The 15,240-nt window shown below is 47.3% G+C and overlaps 1 protein-coding gene across 2 annotated transcripts in view; it reads right to left on the bottom strand.

Moving 5' to 3' along the window:
- LOC135809088 (ER degradation-enhancing alpha-mannosidase-like protein 3) overlaps window positions 1–15,240 on the bottom strand; it is a 29,278-nt gene that overhangs the window by 10,329 nt on the left and 3,709 nt on the right. For both annotated transcript variants that reach the window (XM_065322350.1, XM_065322351.1), the window contains exons 3-15: window positions 14,318–14,458; window positions 13,734–13,846; window positions 12,938–13,094; window positions 10,812–10,937; window positions 9,937–10,039; window positions 9,251–9,348; window positions 8,582–8,707; window positions 7,890–7,973; window positions 2,203–2,286; window positions 1,715–1,839; window positions 1,364–1,499; window positions 812–1,014; window positions 68–197 (exon numbers count right to left, since the gene is read on the bottom strand). In XM_065322350.1, coding sequence (XP_065178422.1) covers window positions 68–197; window positions 812–1,014; window positions 1,364–1,499; window positions 1,715–1,839; window positions 2,203–2,286; window positions 7,890–7,973; window positions 8,582–8,707; window positions 9,251–9,348; window positions 9,937–10,039; window positions 10,812–10,937; window positions 12,938–13,094; window positions 13,734–13,846; window positions 14,318–14,458 — 1,626 coding nt within the window. The remainder of the gene's footprint in view (window positions 1–67; window positions 198–811; window positions 1,015–1,363; window positions 1,500–1,714; window positions 1,840–2,202; window positions 2,287–7,889; window positions 7,974–8,581; window positions 8,708–9,250; window positions 9,349–9,936; window positions 10,040–10,811; window positions 10,938–12,937; window positions 13,095–13,733; window positions 13,847–14,317; window positions 14,459–15,240) is intronic.

Below are 15,240 nucleotides of genomic sequence, written 5' to 3'. Positions count from 1 at the left end.
GTTCACGTGTTGAGAAAAACAACCAGAATATACGCACAGGAAAATGGCTGCTCTAAGTTCCTCTTACATTGTTGGAGTTGTGAGAAAATTGCACTCGTCCGTCACCCTGGAGATCGATACTGATGCCCATGTCATGTAGCATCTGCAGGTGCTCGGGATTCTCAGCATTGAGCTCTTCAGGCTTGAGACGCAGCTTTCTGAAACAGGAAGAAATCCATACAGGTCGGAACACGTTCTGAAGTTGTCATTTCACTTTCTTTGCCTCCTATGCACTACCAAAATCATTTAAAGTGCTGCTCAATGAACCCAGGGTTCATGAATAAGTTGGCAGAGCCCTGCACAGTACACACTTCACAGTACAGTGTCCAGTGTTAGATGCCTAACAGCACCCAGGTTTCATTGAGCAGTACATGTACTGTACTTTGACCGAATTACTCCACTGCGTTCTGGATGGCGAGAAATACATCACTGGGCGCCAGAATTCTTGACATTTCCTTGCGGACGTGTTGTTCCTTAGCAGAACCACAGCCGAGGTAACCAAACCACTCTTCTTTTACTTTAGCGTCTCCCACAAGCTACTTGCCTTCCTATAGGAGCTGGAAGGTAGAGTGGATCATACACGCGAACAAAGAATAGAATCAGGGCCGGTCTTTTATTACCCCCTGTCTGAAATAACGCCATCATTTCAGGGCTTTCGTGCGGACTTTTTTCAAACTGGGTGAAACTTTAGGACTCGCAAACTACTAAGTGTCTCGGCTAGTATTGCCGAAAATATGGTACTTCAAGTACGGACATGTACAGTAGTACTCACATTGGTGTGCTGGCCTGCCGGTGAATGCACTGGTTGTAAGTTGCATGGAGCGCTTGTCTTGGACTGGACATGTCCTGCTTCAACTCCCCGGTCATCAGTGTCGAGTAAACCTCAACGGGATTTTCAGTTTTAAGATGCACAGCAGCACATCTGCCATCAATCTCGTAGTCGACACTGTGGGCATTGACCACAGAAGATCGATTCTACAGCAAACAAAGAGGCCATGGAAAGCGCCACACACTGCGTTAGAAAGGGGCAACTCGGGGCAATAGTGGTTTCACGTATTGTCATGTGACTAAATTCGTGCAGAAAGTGATCATGGCATGTGTACAGTGGAAACAACAAGGTCGACATCACGTGATCCATACTGCAGGGGTTGGGTGGAATTGGAACCAACGTGGCTCCCGTCCCGTATTGTCATGTGATAGATGTGAAACCATTCCATACGAACACAGCCTTTTGAGTTACAGAGTGCAGGCTAGTGTGCGTATACGGACGCACGCCTGGATAGTAGATTCACTACACCAACATACTACACATACAACTCCTTACTCTTGCAACGACCAATGGCAGAAGATGTGCCTCGGTGGTGAAGACATAGTCATCCAGTTCCACTGGTATATCCTTTTTATTTGCAAACAACAGGAAGAGATATTTGAAAGTCTCAGCCAGGACGAATGAATCCATCCTGGAGGAAAACAAAAACGAAAGGCAGAATGTTGTATACCCATATTAGTATCATATCAAACATGCACATGTGCACGCACGGGGGCACATACACGCACGCACATCTGGATCTCTGATTTTGATATCCAGCGGCATACTAATGTAAAAATAGTGATTGGCGCTTCACAGCAGCTCAACACCGGTATAATTTCTAGTCCAGCATCACTGGCCACTCACCTGTCATCATGGGCAAGAGTGCGTACATCAGAGAAAGCAGCAAATCCACATTTGACACGGGCATGCTGCTGTATGTTCTTGAGCAGAGTCTTGCCAATCTCCAGATAGCGTTCACTTCCGGTGGCCTATTCACACACCAACCATATCACTGTCAGATAGAGAGAGTGTGTATGTGTGTACGGTGTGTATGGTGTGTGTGTGTGTGTGTGTGTGTGTGTGTGTGTGTGTGTGTGTGTGTGTGTGTGAGAGAGAGAGAGAGAGAGAGAGATAGATAGATAGAGAGAGAGATAGAGAGAGAGATAGGGCAGATTGTGGCATTGCATTGACACAAAGAATGCAATCACCAGCTACCAAGTTGTCTACAATTATCTGTATTTTACGGAGTTGAATATGCACTTTTATTGCTGAAATTGGCCCCGTGGCTTATACGTCGGAAATACAAGAATACATGCAGTTTACACTAGCTAGCAGAGGCCAATGGCACATACCTGATGCAGGAAGTAGGCACTTTCTGCAAACTCAGGCCGCAAGAAATGATGCCACCAGTAACCATCTCCATCAACACTGTAAGCCTAGGAAAAAAAACAGGAGAACAAGAAAACCAAATGTGAACACAATGCAATCATAATACCTGATGAACAGAGCTAGGAGCAAACTGTCAGCTTGGTTCCTGGGAACAAGAGTGTCAGCTTGGTTCCTGGGAACAAGAGTGTAAGGTTGGTTCCTGGGAACAAGAGTGTAAGGTTGGTTCCTGGGAACAAGAGTGTCAGCTTGGTTCCTGGGAACAAGAGTGTAAGGTTGGTTCCTGGGAACAAGAGTGCCAGCTTGGTTCCTGGGAACAAGAGTGTCAGCTTGGCCCCGGAGCTCTTCATGAAAACTCCCACCACCGAAGAATATTGTGTAAGCCCACCAGAGTATAAGCCCATGGCCACACCTAAAAACCAGCTAAAGAACGCACACAACTGAGATTTAGGCCGTGGCTGACTGGCTTAGGCTTGCAGTAGTTGTTAGATGCAAGGTTGGTGCCAGACCACAGTGGCACAAGTATCCACCCAAAACAAGTGCTGCTGCCACTAAAGGTTCTAGCAATTTTGCCATCTACTTAGACAACTCATCTGGTGTGCACTTTAATGTTGTGCTTTCGATGAGTCACAAGTAAATTGATGCATACCAGTAGTTCATTTGCCAGATTCTGAAAATCACTTGCAAAAACACCATACCAGTACTAAACTGCATACCACTTGCACTTTTCCATACATGTGTTTCTTCAACTGATGCCTTTCCTGGCACTTCTCACAGCACAGCACTTCCCAATTTGCAGCTGTGCACCCAAAAAGGAACTACAGTGCACAGCTTGTATTTTTTGAACCCATTTTCGTTTGGGCTTTCGACAAAAATTCCTCTTCATCTTCTTGGCCAGTCAGTTGTGGTTTATTTCTCCTGGTGCCACACTATTTTTTTCTGTTGTCCTGACCTAGTTGTGTTTCAACTATCTTCCCAGTGAAAATGAATACGTCTACATCGTCATCGTCGTCCTCATCATCGGACGCACGGTGTGAAACGGCTTCTGCAATGGAAGACGAAGTCGATGAGGGTCGAATGCCTCACACGCAGCTCAATGCGGAGCGAAAAATGCTCCAAACCGAGGTCCGGATGTTGGAACGGACAATCAGCCAGCTCTGGGGCAGGTCCCAGAAAAGGAGGAGGAGAGACTCTCCACCATCATCCTCATCATCCTCTTCGAGGTAACCATCCCCCGCCTCAAGGCCGAAGAGGAAGCATGTTGCCAGTGCTGGTGCCTGGAAAGTCACCAGCTATGCCAGGCAGCATGAGGTGAATGCCCAATTATTGGACCTCTTCGAAGAGACGAAGTCGGATTCGAAGAGGAGACGACGGAGAGCAGCCAAAAAGGGTAAGAAACGCTTGAGGCATAGGCAAGAGTGGCTCATGTTAGCCGAAAGGCACGGCCACCAGGTCGCGACGTCTTTTCAAGACGATCGAAAAGAGTTTGTTGATGGAGACGCCTTTGCTGGAGATGCCAGGAAGCAAAGGCGTCTCCAAGCTGCCATCAACGCCGCGGAGGCGAGGAAAAGGCGGATTGGTGTTTGCCATCGGTGTGGCCAGGCAGGGCATTATGTTTCTGTCTGTCCGCAACAGCAAAGTGGCACTGCCCAGTCCCGTCGGCGTAGTGTGCGGTACTGCATTGTTATTATATGCCAGAGTGTGGTCGGTTGTTTTGCTTCGTTTGTTCTCGTCCTGGGTGTGGGGCTTCATTCCTCATCAATATAGCGAGCATGTCTCTTTCTCCGGAAGAAGAACTGGCAGCTGCCCTCCTGATCCCTCTACCGCCCTGCTCGCCGCCTCCTCCTACTCCTGCGCCCCAATCACCGCCGCCCCATCCCAACTGCGCAATGTTGGAGCCGTGGGACATCTCCCCATGGGGGTCGCCGCCGTGATTCGCCGACTGGGTGCAGCAAGCGCCATCGCCGCCGTCGCCTCAGACGCCCGTGCTTCCGCCCGCATCACCGACGCCCGGGATTATCAGGCCGTCACGCCTGGACGCCGCGCGTTGCCAGCTCGCCTTGGCGCCACGCCCTCCCTCAGCGGAGGAACTGATCACAGCCATCCGACATCGACTCAACATACGCACGTACCGACCACCGCGACGACACCATACATACAACCTCCGACAACCACGACCACGCCCGCAACCACGACCACGACCGATACGCCCGACTCTACACCGCTACTACGACGCCGACGTTCTGCCACCGCACCGCCTTGACAGACAATCAGGACCAAAACATCACCATCAAACCAACGGGTGGAGTGGTCATAGACCGGACCCCGACGAGGGAACATGTGACGAGGACGACGATTGGGTGGAGGGCCAGTCCAGTGGCGGTAAGGCGCGTGGCGGGGCATGGTCGGCATGGCAAGGCGGAGCGGTGGCAGAACGTCCCCCACTATCACCGAATTCCTCGCAGGTCAGCTTGCCATGTCCTCACTGTTTTGTTTTCTCTGTTTCTTCTTCGTTCGCGATTTGTCATCTGTGTATGCTGGTTCTTTTTCCAGTTTCTCTTTTGTTCACCTCCCATTCACTTCTCATTCTACCTAAGTGTACCCTTCCCCTAGTCCTCTCTTCGACTCAGTCCATGCTCTTGTGTTTTCAATTTCATGTAGTCTGTTCGCCGTTCCATTTCTCCTTTATTAGACACCCTTAGCAAAAAACGTTATGTTGTAACGGTATTATCGGGGGGGAAATACCGTGATTTGGGTTCGACCTTTAGCAAGATGCACGCTATTTTTAGTAAGCTGTTGCCACGAGAATAGCTTTGATTTTGCGCGGTACAACCATTTTTGTCACCATATACGCGATACAAGGTGAAATGCGTACGGACTATGCAATATTTGGCCAAAACACGTACCGTTGGTCACAACGATAAATCAGCCCCCATAACGTTTATACGCTGCAGCTTCAACGCTATTTGGGTGATCAAGGTACGAGTACCGTAAAAAAAGCGTTACCGTTGTTTGCTAAGGGTGTCTATTGAATTTTTTGTTGTTGTTATCGTTTAGCATCCTTTTTGCTTGTACGAATACTGTTCTTGTTTCGTTTCCCCACGATTTGTTTCTCTCTGTATGTTTTCGTCATGAGGCGTTGCCATAATCAGTTTGGCACATGCGAACCTGGGCAACCTCCATCCAATGGGGGCCCCAGCAACGCGTACGTGCATATAATAATAATACGTACTTCGAAGTAAATGATTTACCCTCTATAGACCCAGGTGTCTCGTTATTTGCTGATGATACAACCCTACTGTCAACATCCTCGTCCTCAGCGGCTCTTGTACCTCGAGCGTCGGCTCAGATACGCAGTGTCCTACGCTGGATGCAGACTTAGACCCAACCTGACTAAAACCGAAATAATGTTCCCTCCCCCAATCTCATCCATGTCACTTTTACACCATCCTGATTTCCCAGAACCCATAATGGGGTATTCACACGACAGTCACTTGCACGTTTTACAGGGAGTGACAGACGAGAAAAGTGACCGTGTGGATTCACACAGCTGCACTCGACGACAGGCACGTTTGCATTTTTGAATGCTTCACCGACCAGTAGCCATGGGTATTTCAAATTTTCAAAACACGCATACAATAATTATCATGCTCTAAAGAGCCGCGTAAAAAAATCAAATCTTGTTTCGCGCTTTTTGGTGTAAACGTACTCGTGTACGCCACGATTATCGTGAAAGTGGGCCCCCAGCTCGCTTGCACTTTTCAGCCACTTTCAGCCACTGTTCTCGTTTACCGGTAAAATACCATAGCAACTTTCCGGTACATGTGGATTTGCCTGTCGTGTGAATACCCCATACAGGTTGTTTCCAACCATAAACACCTGGGAATAATGCTTGATGATCGTCTCTCTTGGTCTTACCATATTGATGCTCTTTGCAGCCGTTCAAGCTCTGCCCTAGGTGTTATACGTCCCCATTGTTTCCACCTTCCTGTCAAATGCAAAATTTTGTTTTACAAACTGTATATCCTGCCTCTTTTTATGTACGCTGCTGTTAGCTGGTGTGGCTTGTCCTCGGTTCTCGCTGAGCGTCTTCTTCGTATCCTGTTTAGACTACCCCCTCTCTACTCTTCTGCTTCCCTGTATGCCCTTGCACATGCTTGCCCACTGTCAACCCACCGCCAAAAATTAATTTGCACTTTTGCTCACAAATTTAAACTAGCTCTACATCCTCCTCATCTTAGCGTGTACAACTGGTTCCGAACCACAGATGGATCCCAGGCAAGATGCTCTGTTGCCCTTCCCTTGGCTAAAACGTCCTACCTTGTATACTCTCCACTCTTTGTTGCCTACTCTGCTTAGCTTGCGCTGCCCGCTACTACGCGCAATGCCAGTACCCTGGACGCATTTAAATCTGCTCACTAGATTCACCATCACCTGTCCCTCCCATGATTCTCCGTCTTGACCAATACTTTTCTTCTTTAATTATTTTATTCACCATGGTTATCGGTGTACACGCCCATCGGCTTATTCGAATTTGTTTCACTGCAACATATCATTGTATGTATGGCACGTTTTTGTTGAAGTGAACCAGCGGAACGCTGAGAGCACAGCTAAAAGCGGTGTCGGCCACGCATGTACAGCGGTGATGCATGCGATAAAACACACAACAAACAATTAGATCTGAGCACAGGCAACGGCATGGCCAGCGACAAACACCACACGGAGTTAGCGAGAGAAGAGAGAAGCGTAATGAAGTACATGTCCGCTTCGTATAAAGTATGGATAAGACAAAAAACTCTCGTTATTGAGAAGAAATTCTACCAGCCCCTTGCATTAGCTCTGAAGAGGCGTGTCTGGATAAGTCGTCAATACCACTGGCATTCTGGGGCTGCGTTTACACGACAACGCTGGGGGTGAAAACGCAACAAAATCCTTTCGGATGCATGGTTCATGTACACGGTAAGCAGAGCAAAACGTAAAAGTTGTACACCAAAACGCCGGCCAAGGTGGAAGAATTTGAAAACGGAGATTTTCTGCCGGATAAATTTGGGTGTGTAAACAGTCGAAACGGTCTGCTGGCCTCGTTTTCCGTCAAATTTGTTCCGTTTTCGGCCGTTCACACGGATCCGACAATCAAAAAAAATGTTTTTTACAATTTACGTCATGTGACGAGTGTTGTCGTGTGGCCTGTTTTCAACTATTCCTTGAGTGTGATTGGTGCTTCCACAACAGCACTTGGCACATGACGAACTTTGGCAGATCCTTTGCTCCCGTGTAGACGCTCGAAAACGATACAAACCGAGACCACCTCGGATCGGCTTTGATCATGTAAATGCACGCGAAAACGAAAAAAAGAAATGCGGGACTGAAAACGGAAAACTGGCCGTGCGTTGTCGTGTAAACGCAGCCTGGATCTAACAAGTTCTATGAAAATACTGTATATGTCAGGTTTGAGTACGCAGATGGATTCAGCATTCCCATGATCGCAAAGGGTATCATTAAAAGAAAGAAGACTGCCCTGGTATTCATTGCCCCCGGTGCACTTCACATTATTGTACTTGTAGACTGTTCCAGTACAGCACATTGGCATGACAATAGTACCGACATGTGTAAAGCTTCTACAGACTCAGTAAAAACCGCTCGGGCAATTTACCTCAGGCATGAACTTGTGACGCTTGACAACATGCTCCATATGGGAGAATAGATCGGCAGCTGCAGGTACTTCACCAGCTAAGACCTACATGATCCAGAACAACACAGAACACATGAATACAATTGTATACAAGTGAACACAGAATACATGAATACAGGGTATACTTGTACAAGTGAAAACTAGGTAATACTGGGTATTTCAAGAGAGGAGGCTTAGCACAGTGCAAAACACAGCGCACCACATTCCGAATGTAAGAAAGAATACTTTTGATGAAGAATAGACTGCTAGTGGGTTGGTTTTCAATACAGTAATTTACTGCACAAACCATTTTACTTGTGGGAGTGGTACAACTTTTTCTGAAGATGCAGCAGAGCCTTTTTCCGACGTGCTCCAAGTGAGGGCCTGATTGGTTTGTTTCGTATTACAATAGTGCCAACCTATTCGGGACGTAACACATTTTGAGCATCATTTATGCAGCCCTCTCATTTATTGGGAAAAGATCAACACCACTCTGAAAACTACACACACGCACGCACGCACCCACACACGCGCACGCACACACACACATACGCACGCACACACACACTGGGCACATTCTTCGGGATGTTTCATATATGGAAGATTCTGTGAACGATGTGCAAGAAAAGGGCTCAGCCAGACAGTTCTGTATTCAAATTATAGGATAAACATACCTGAAGACCTGGCCAGAAAGCACCCAGGGAATCCACAAAACTCTGCGCCACATTGTTGGGATTATACATGTGGACGTCTAGCAAAGTGTTGCCACGACGACCGTAGTTCATCACAGCTTCGTAGTGCTGCATGGCAGGACAACACACACAGACACACATGCAGAACGTCAGAAAAAGAATACTGAGATGCAATGAAAACCTCAAAACGGCCAAAATAACCAGAAAACAAAATTTCTCCCTTGGAGACTCCCATTCTCAAACGTCCTCCAACAGAGACAAACCAGGCAGGGCCCGGGACTCCCATCTTATAACCCATACATATGAACACACCGCTTAGCTGTTGAAAGTCTTATGTAGATAGTAGCTGTGACACATCCCAAAAAGATGTCACCGGAGAACATTGTATTACCAAAGTCTGGAGAAATCAACAGTCTACAAGAATAGTCATGCCTGCTGCAACAATAACAATCTGATACATGTAATTGTACTTTCGAACAGGACCAACAGGATCAGGGTGACTGATCAGGGAGACAACACACACATGCACACGTGCACGGGTACACGCACCCACACCACACACACACACACACACACACATGCACACACTGATGACAAAATGTGCATTGGTGGGTGCGCACGGGTAAACTAATTAGCCAAGTAGTGCCGTACCCTGTTGAAGCGATCCAGGTACTCTGCATCTCCCAGGAGGACATACGCCTTCAGGCAATACTCATAGTAAGAGTCTATACCAGCACCAACGCCACTATCTGCCAGCACACAAGAATAAACCGGCGAAACAACCACACCACCACCAGCAGCAACAGGAGGAGGAGGAAAAAGAAGACGTTGATACCGGCTTTTCTCGGAAGAGGGTGGCAGCACAATACATCAGGGTAGGCTACACAGGATGTCTAAAACAGAACATGCAAAGAATGGTCATCGAGTTTTCTTCTTGGCTCACTATGTACCATGATCAGGACAGTCAACTTTGTTTTCTTCTGAGGTTGATTAAGTCAGTGAAAATGTTAAAAGTGAAGTTGTACTAAATTGTACCAAAGGACAGTGTGGTGTGACACTGGACCTACTCATATCATGTACACATATCTTCCTCGTCACAACAAAACAACTCAGTATATGATGTGCGGATCACAGAGCCGGCACATGGTACGCTGCAAGTTGCAACAGTCCAGGGATATACGCTTCACCTGTTGCCTATCATTTGTTCAAAGTTTTTCCGATTTTCGAAACTTGTTGTTTAAGTGTTGGTGGCTAAACATGGGGAAGAGTGCTTGTCACAAAGAATGAATGTTCCTGTCTCAGAGTCTTCCATTGAGGCCATCAAACTATCTAATTACCTTGCTCTCTCCATTCCCCAGTGTGCACGTCAATGGTAGTTCCCACCAGGAGATGAGGACTACGGCGTTGCCAGATAGCATCCATAGCTTTGCGCGCCTTCTCCTTTCACACCAAAGCACAAAAAGAACAAGTATCACTGAGAAAATAACCTATGTCACTTTAGTTCAAAGTAAACTACTTAAAAAAAGAGAGTAGAAAGTAGAGGCAAGACTCATTGGAGTACCCGTATTTTACCGGTTATAAGTCGACCCCCCTATCTGGAGGTCTCAATTCTGCGTTTTAAAGTTTTCACCCAAAGAAGCACTACAAACCACCTCCTGCTACTAACACATCAACAAATCATGTAAACATTCCTTATTGGAGGATATAACGTCCCAATCCTTGAAAAGGCCAATAAACTGGCAAAAATGTGTAAACATGGTGCACTCGTGCATGCAGTGCAGGTCATTTTTTGTAAGATACTGGCAGTTCCCGGTTATAAGTCGAATCCCGGTTGTAAGTCGACCCCCACCCTTTCTCCTTCTATTTTAAGTCGTAAAAGGTCGACTTACAACCGGAAAAATACGGTATTATTCCAAGATAAAATACCCGCCCTGCTTTCATTCTTGGCTGTCCCAAGAAACAATCAGAAACTCATCTGATCCCTTGAGCATCACCTTCAGCAAATGGGCCGAACTGGTCAAAAAGGAAGGTGTGCATTGCTACATGCATTTCAACAATGACTAGGCTACAAAGGCCTCACATTATCCTTTGCATCACAACATCCACAGAAGTAGAGTACTCGGTCGACATATAGTCATTATAGAGCTATTGACATACTGGCCTAATGCATAAACTACAGGGATGCAGTTGAGCCGGACACTGTTGAACACACCTCATAGGTAAAGTCTCCAGTCAGACGGCTGAGTGTAGCAAACTCCAGTAGCATAGTGCCAGCACATGCTGTACATGTCGATGTGGTTGACAATAGGGATGATACCATGCCATAGCGAAGGTTAACCTACAAGAGCCATGCATAAAGACAAGCAGACACATGTTATTAGGCACTGCCCTGGACTTATTGCAACAGACAGGACAGGCAATGTCGATGTACCTGTGTTGCTACATTTACAGTACTACTTTCACTACAACCCTACAAAATCTTCTGATGCATGCCAAACACACACATACACACACACACACGCACACATACACACATACGCACACACACGTACACACACACGCACACACACACGCACACACACACATGCACACACACGCACACACACACACACACACACACACACACACACACACACACACACACACACACACACATGACACACACAGACACAGACACAGACACACACACATGACACGCACACACATGACACGCACACACATGCACACACACACACACACACACACACACACACACACACACACACACACACACACACACACACACACACACACACACACACACTACTATAGCATGACTGCCCATTGGGCAATGTCACCCCCGGAGGGGGCCAGAGTTTGGAGGGCACCGTCATTGGCAGGACTTCTGGTCCCTCGTCAAATCTCGCTGTCGTCGGAAACGCTTCAGGCAATGCATGCAGATCAGCGGCAGTGATTCCCTATCGGCTGCAGCAAGACGTTTTCCACGGTTGCAGTTATGGCGGTTAAAACCAGCCCGGGACTTGAAGCAGCAATTGCAGCGTTGACAATGCTGAAAGCAGCAACTAGCGAGAGACGCCGTCAATGCCGTATATGCATGTTCAGGGAGTGCAGGCTGGCAGCGATGAACTGCAAGCCCACCCTTACTACGGAACCATCGGCAGCAACTGACGCACTGTGCTGAACCACGCTGTTGGTGGACGGGAAGTTGGCGCTCAGCCAAACACTTGTGCCGTGCCTTGTCTTGAGGACGAGAGAAAGCCCGGTTGCAAGATGAGCAGAGTACGGATTTCTCTACTGCCCGAGGAGGCTGAAAAACCAGAACCTGCTCTCGCCAAGCTGACCGGTCTTGTGCGCAATCAAACCAGTTTGGAATGGACTTCGTGTCAGTAGCCACAACGTCTCTCCACCTGCGCCTGGGACCGCAGAAGGGGCGCGCAGCCAACAAACGACCAAACAACAGCTGCAATGGGACACGGTCCTCCGACATCCGAGCCACATGACCAAGCCACTCTAAACGACGATGGCGCATCTTAACAGAGAGTGGCACTGGGTCACCCCAGTGACGACGTAACTGCACAGACCTGATGCGATCGGATTGCTGCTGACTGCGAGGGATGGCTAATATTGTGCGGATGCAGCGATGCTGGAAGGCATCCAAACGTCTACTATCAGCTTTCAAGGGCGTCCAACACTCACTGCCGTACAGCAAAATGGACAAGACACAGGCCACGTATAGCTTTCGCTTACTGACTAATGGCAGCGAGCGATCCGACAAGACTGGAAGAAGAGCTCCAAAGGCTTTGGAAGCCTCAGCTATGCGGCGACTGACGTCAGTAGAGGAGCGGGCATCCGGTGTCACGACGGACCCCAGATAGATGAAGGATGGAACGTGCTCCACAGTATCACCGTTGACGTTCATATCGGCTCTATCAGGCATGTTGACTTGGCTACCTGCCACGAGAAATTTCGTTTTAGCAGCGTTGACGCAGAGGCCAAAGGAAGAGGCAACCGTGCAGAATGTTTCAAGGCACTTCTCAGCACCAGGGCGTTTTCTCTAAGCCCGCTCGCCAGTCTACTGCCGCAATCATCAACGACATTGAGTACGCAGATGACGCGGTCTTGCTCGCTGAAGACACACACACACACACACGCACACACACACACACACACACACACACACGCACGCACGCACACACACACGCACACACACACACACACACACACACACACACACACACACACACACACACACACACGCACACACACACTCTCAACATGATACATGCGTAATGTTATAGTAGAAGACCTTGAAGCCATGCTGGATGAAGAAATGCTTACCCTGGGATATGGGATTCCAGTTCCTGTTTCAAAGGCAGGAAGCAGGCGATCTGCGATCTCTTTGGCCATGCCAAGAAGTTCATTGTCATACCAAGAAAGCAGGGGTTCATGCTGGGCCTTCAGCGTGGCAGCAAAGTAGTGTGCACTGAGTAATCCACTGTAAATACACAGGCAAGACAGGGGTATTTCAGAAACAGCTACACATCACAGCAATGCATCATGTGTTCAAAATGACATCAGTATGATAACAAGTTGATCTCTACATGGTACAGCATCGCCACTGCAAATCAGACAAATTGCCCCAATGTAGCTACTACAGCCCTGTTCATGTACCAAGAAATCCATGGCAATGTGCCTAAGGAGAGAGAGAGAGAGAGAGAGAGAGAGAGAGAGAGAGAGAGAGAGAGAGAGAGAGAGAGAGAGAGAGAGCACCTGGCATACCTACAATATACACAGTTACTCGCAGGAGGAGTGTGGGCAAAGCATTGCCAAGAGTTCAGACTTAAACTATGTAAAGAAGACACACGGCGATCATCTAAAAGCTCAAGTGGGAAAGCCACAAGGATATTTTCGACAGGATAACACTGCTGTTTGGTGGATCCGACCGATCCTCCTCCAAAGTGTAAAAACTGCGTCTGATGCCTGACTGTGGGGTGGTGGTGTCCCACAGAAGCAAAAATGTGGTTCTCGACCAGTCCAGTCAGCGGATCCGCAAGAATAATTTCAATAGAGGCTAGTAAAGAAACAGCTACATACAACACAACAAAAGAAACAATGGCAATCAAACACCACTTACCCTAATACCCGGATGTTAGTCTCAAATACAGATACCACCACATCACTGTCCAAGCGGACCTCAAACCGGACACGCTTGACAGCTTCACTAAATTCTTGAATAGCACCTAAAACCTGGAAAGGAGTACACAGAAAAACGGCCAGTACACGTGGTTCAGCATAGACTAGTACACAACAGGAGCAAAGGTAATGGATCGTTAGCCAGAATGTGCCAGTCAGCCACCAATCATGATAGTTTGGCTAAAAACCTACAATAAGTTAGTATAACAAGAACAACATACTTCGAAGTACAAGAATACTAGCAACCTGTACGACGAAGAAGATGACAATGATGCCAAGCAGAAGAACAAGAACGACTCTCTCTCTCTCTCTCTTTCTCTCTCTCTCTTTCTCTCTCTCTCTCTCTCTCTCTCTCTCTCTCTCTCTCTCTCTCTCTCTCTCTCTCTCTCTCTCTCATACACACACGCACGCACGCACGCACGCACACACACACACACACTCTCCCTCTGTCTCTCTCTATCCTTTCATTGGCCAATGGCTCCCACGAGACAAAATATTGAGCACAAGACACGATCTCAAGCATACCACAAGTGTGTCTAGCGAGTCAATAAGGGTCATGGCGAAGTTGCCCATGGCATCATCAACATCACCACGACTAGCATCAACACCGCGTACGCGACCGGAACATGACAATGGCTTGAGTTCATCAGCTGGATATGCATTGTTCTGCAATGCACAAGAAAGCAACACCAAAGGGACATAGTGCCGACAGAGAGGTCAGAAGCGCTCAGATAAATAAAAAAGCACAAATGAATGAGGACATTCACTTTGTCAATCACTAGTACAACACCTGACTGCAACTATTTTCTCCACCTTCTTGCAAGAGGCTTGAAAAGTAAATGATGACATGAGAGAAGAAAGAAAGTATGATGATGCAACCCAAAAGATTGCTACACTACAGGAATCGCGATAGATAGAAGCCAGGTGCCAACAATCTAAAGTAGTAATGATTGATACAAGAAGTAACAGTGTCTGGAGGTATCACCTATGGTACAGACACACTACTGTAAAACGGCTAATTTTGGCAGGTAAAAAACTGCAGCAAATTTTACATCAGGACAAATTAGTGAGGATTTTCTAGCGATGAATTTTCTAGCGATTGGTGTGGCTTGTCAGAGAAGAGACAGAAAATTCATGAAAATTTTCGATTGACGCCAATAAACTCTAGTAAAACATTCCTTTTGCTAATATCGCAAAATTCGCCATTGCAAAACTTGCCACTTTACAGTATCTAATAACTGAAATGAGGTGAGTCACTGACCTCCCATTGGGACAATGCAATTGCGTGCAAGACAGCAAAAGTTATCACGTCACCTGCCACTTAACGCGGCAAATGTGTAAATTCCTCAGAGTTTCTAGTCTAGGTGAAACTCTTGAACAAAAAATGCTGTTATCTCTGACAAAGTACAAATCCAACTATGAAATCTACCACACCGATGTCTATTTCT

This window comes from Sycon ciliatum, chromosome 2 (genome assembly GCF_964019385.1).
Source record: "Sycon ciliatum chromosome 2, ocSycCili1.1, whole genome shotgun sequence".
In the NCBI taxonomy this organism is placed as follows: Eukaryota; Metazoa; Porifera; class Calcarea; order Leucosolenida; family Sycettidae; genus Sycon; species Sycon ciliatum.
The sequence above is the reverse complement of the archived record's forward strand: the minus strand, read 5'-3'. Positions and strand labels throughout refer to the sequence as shown.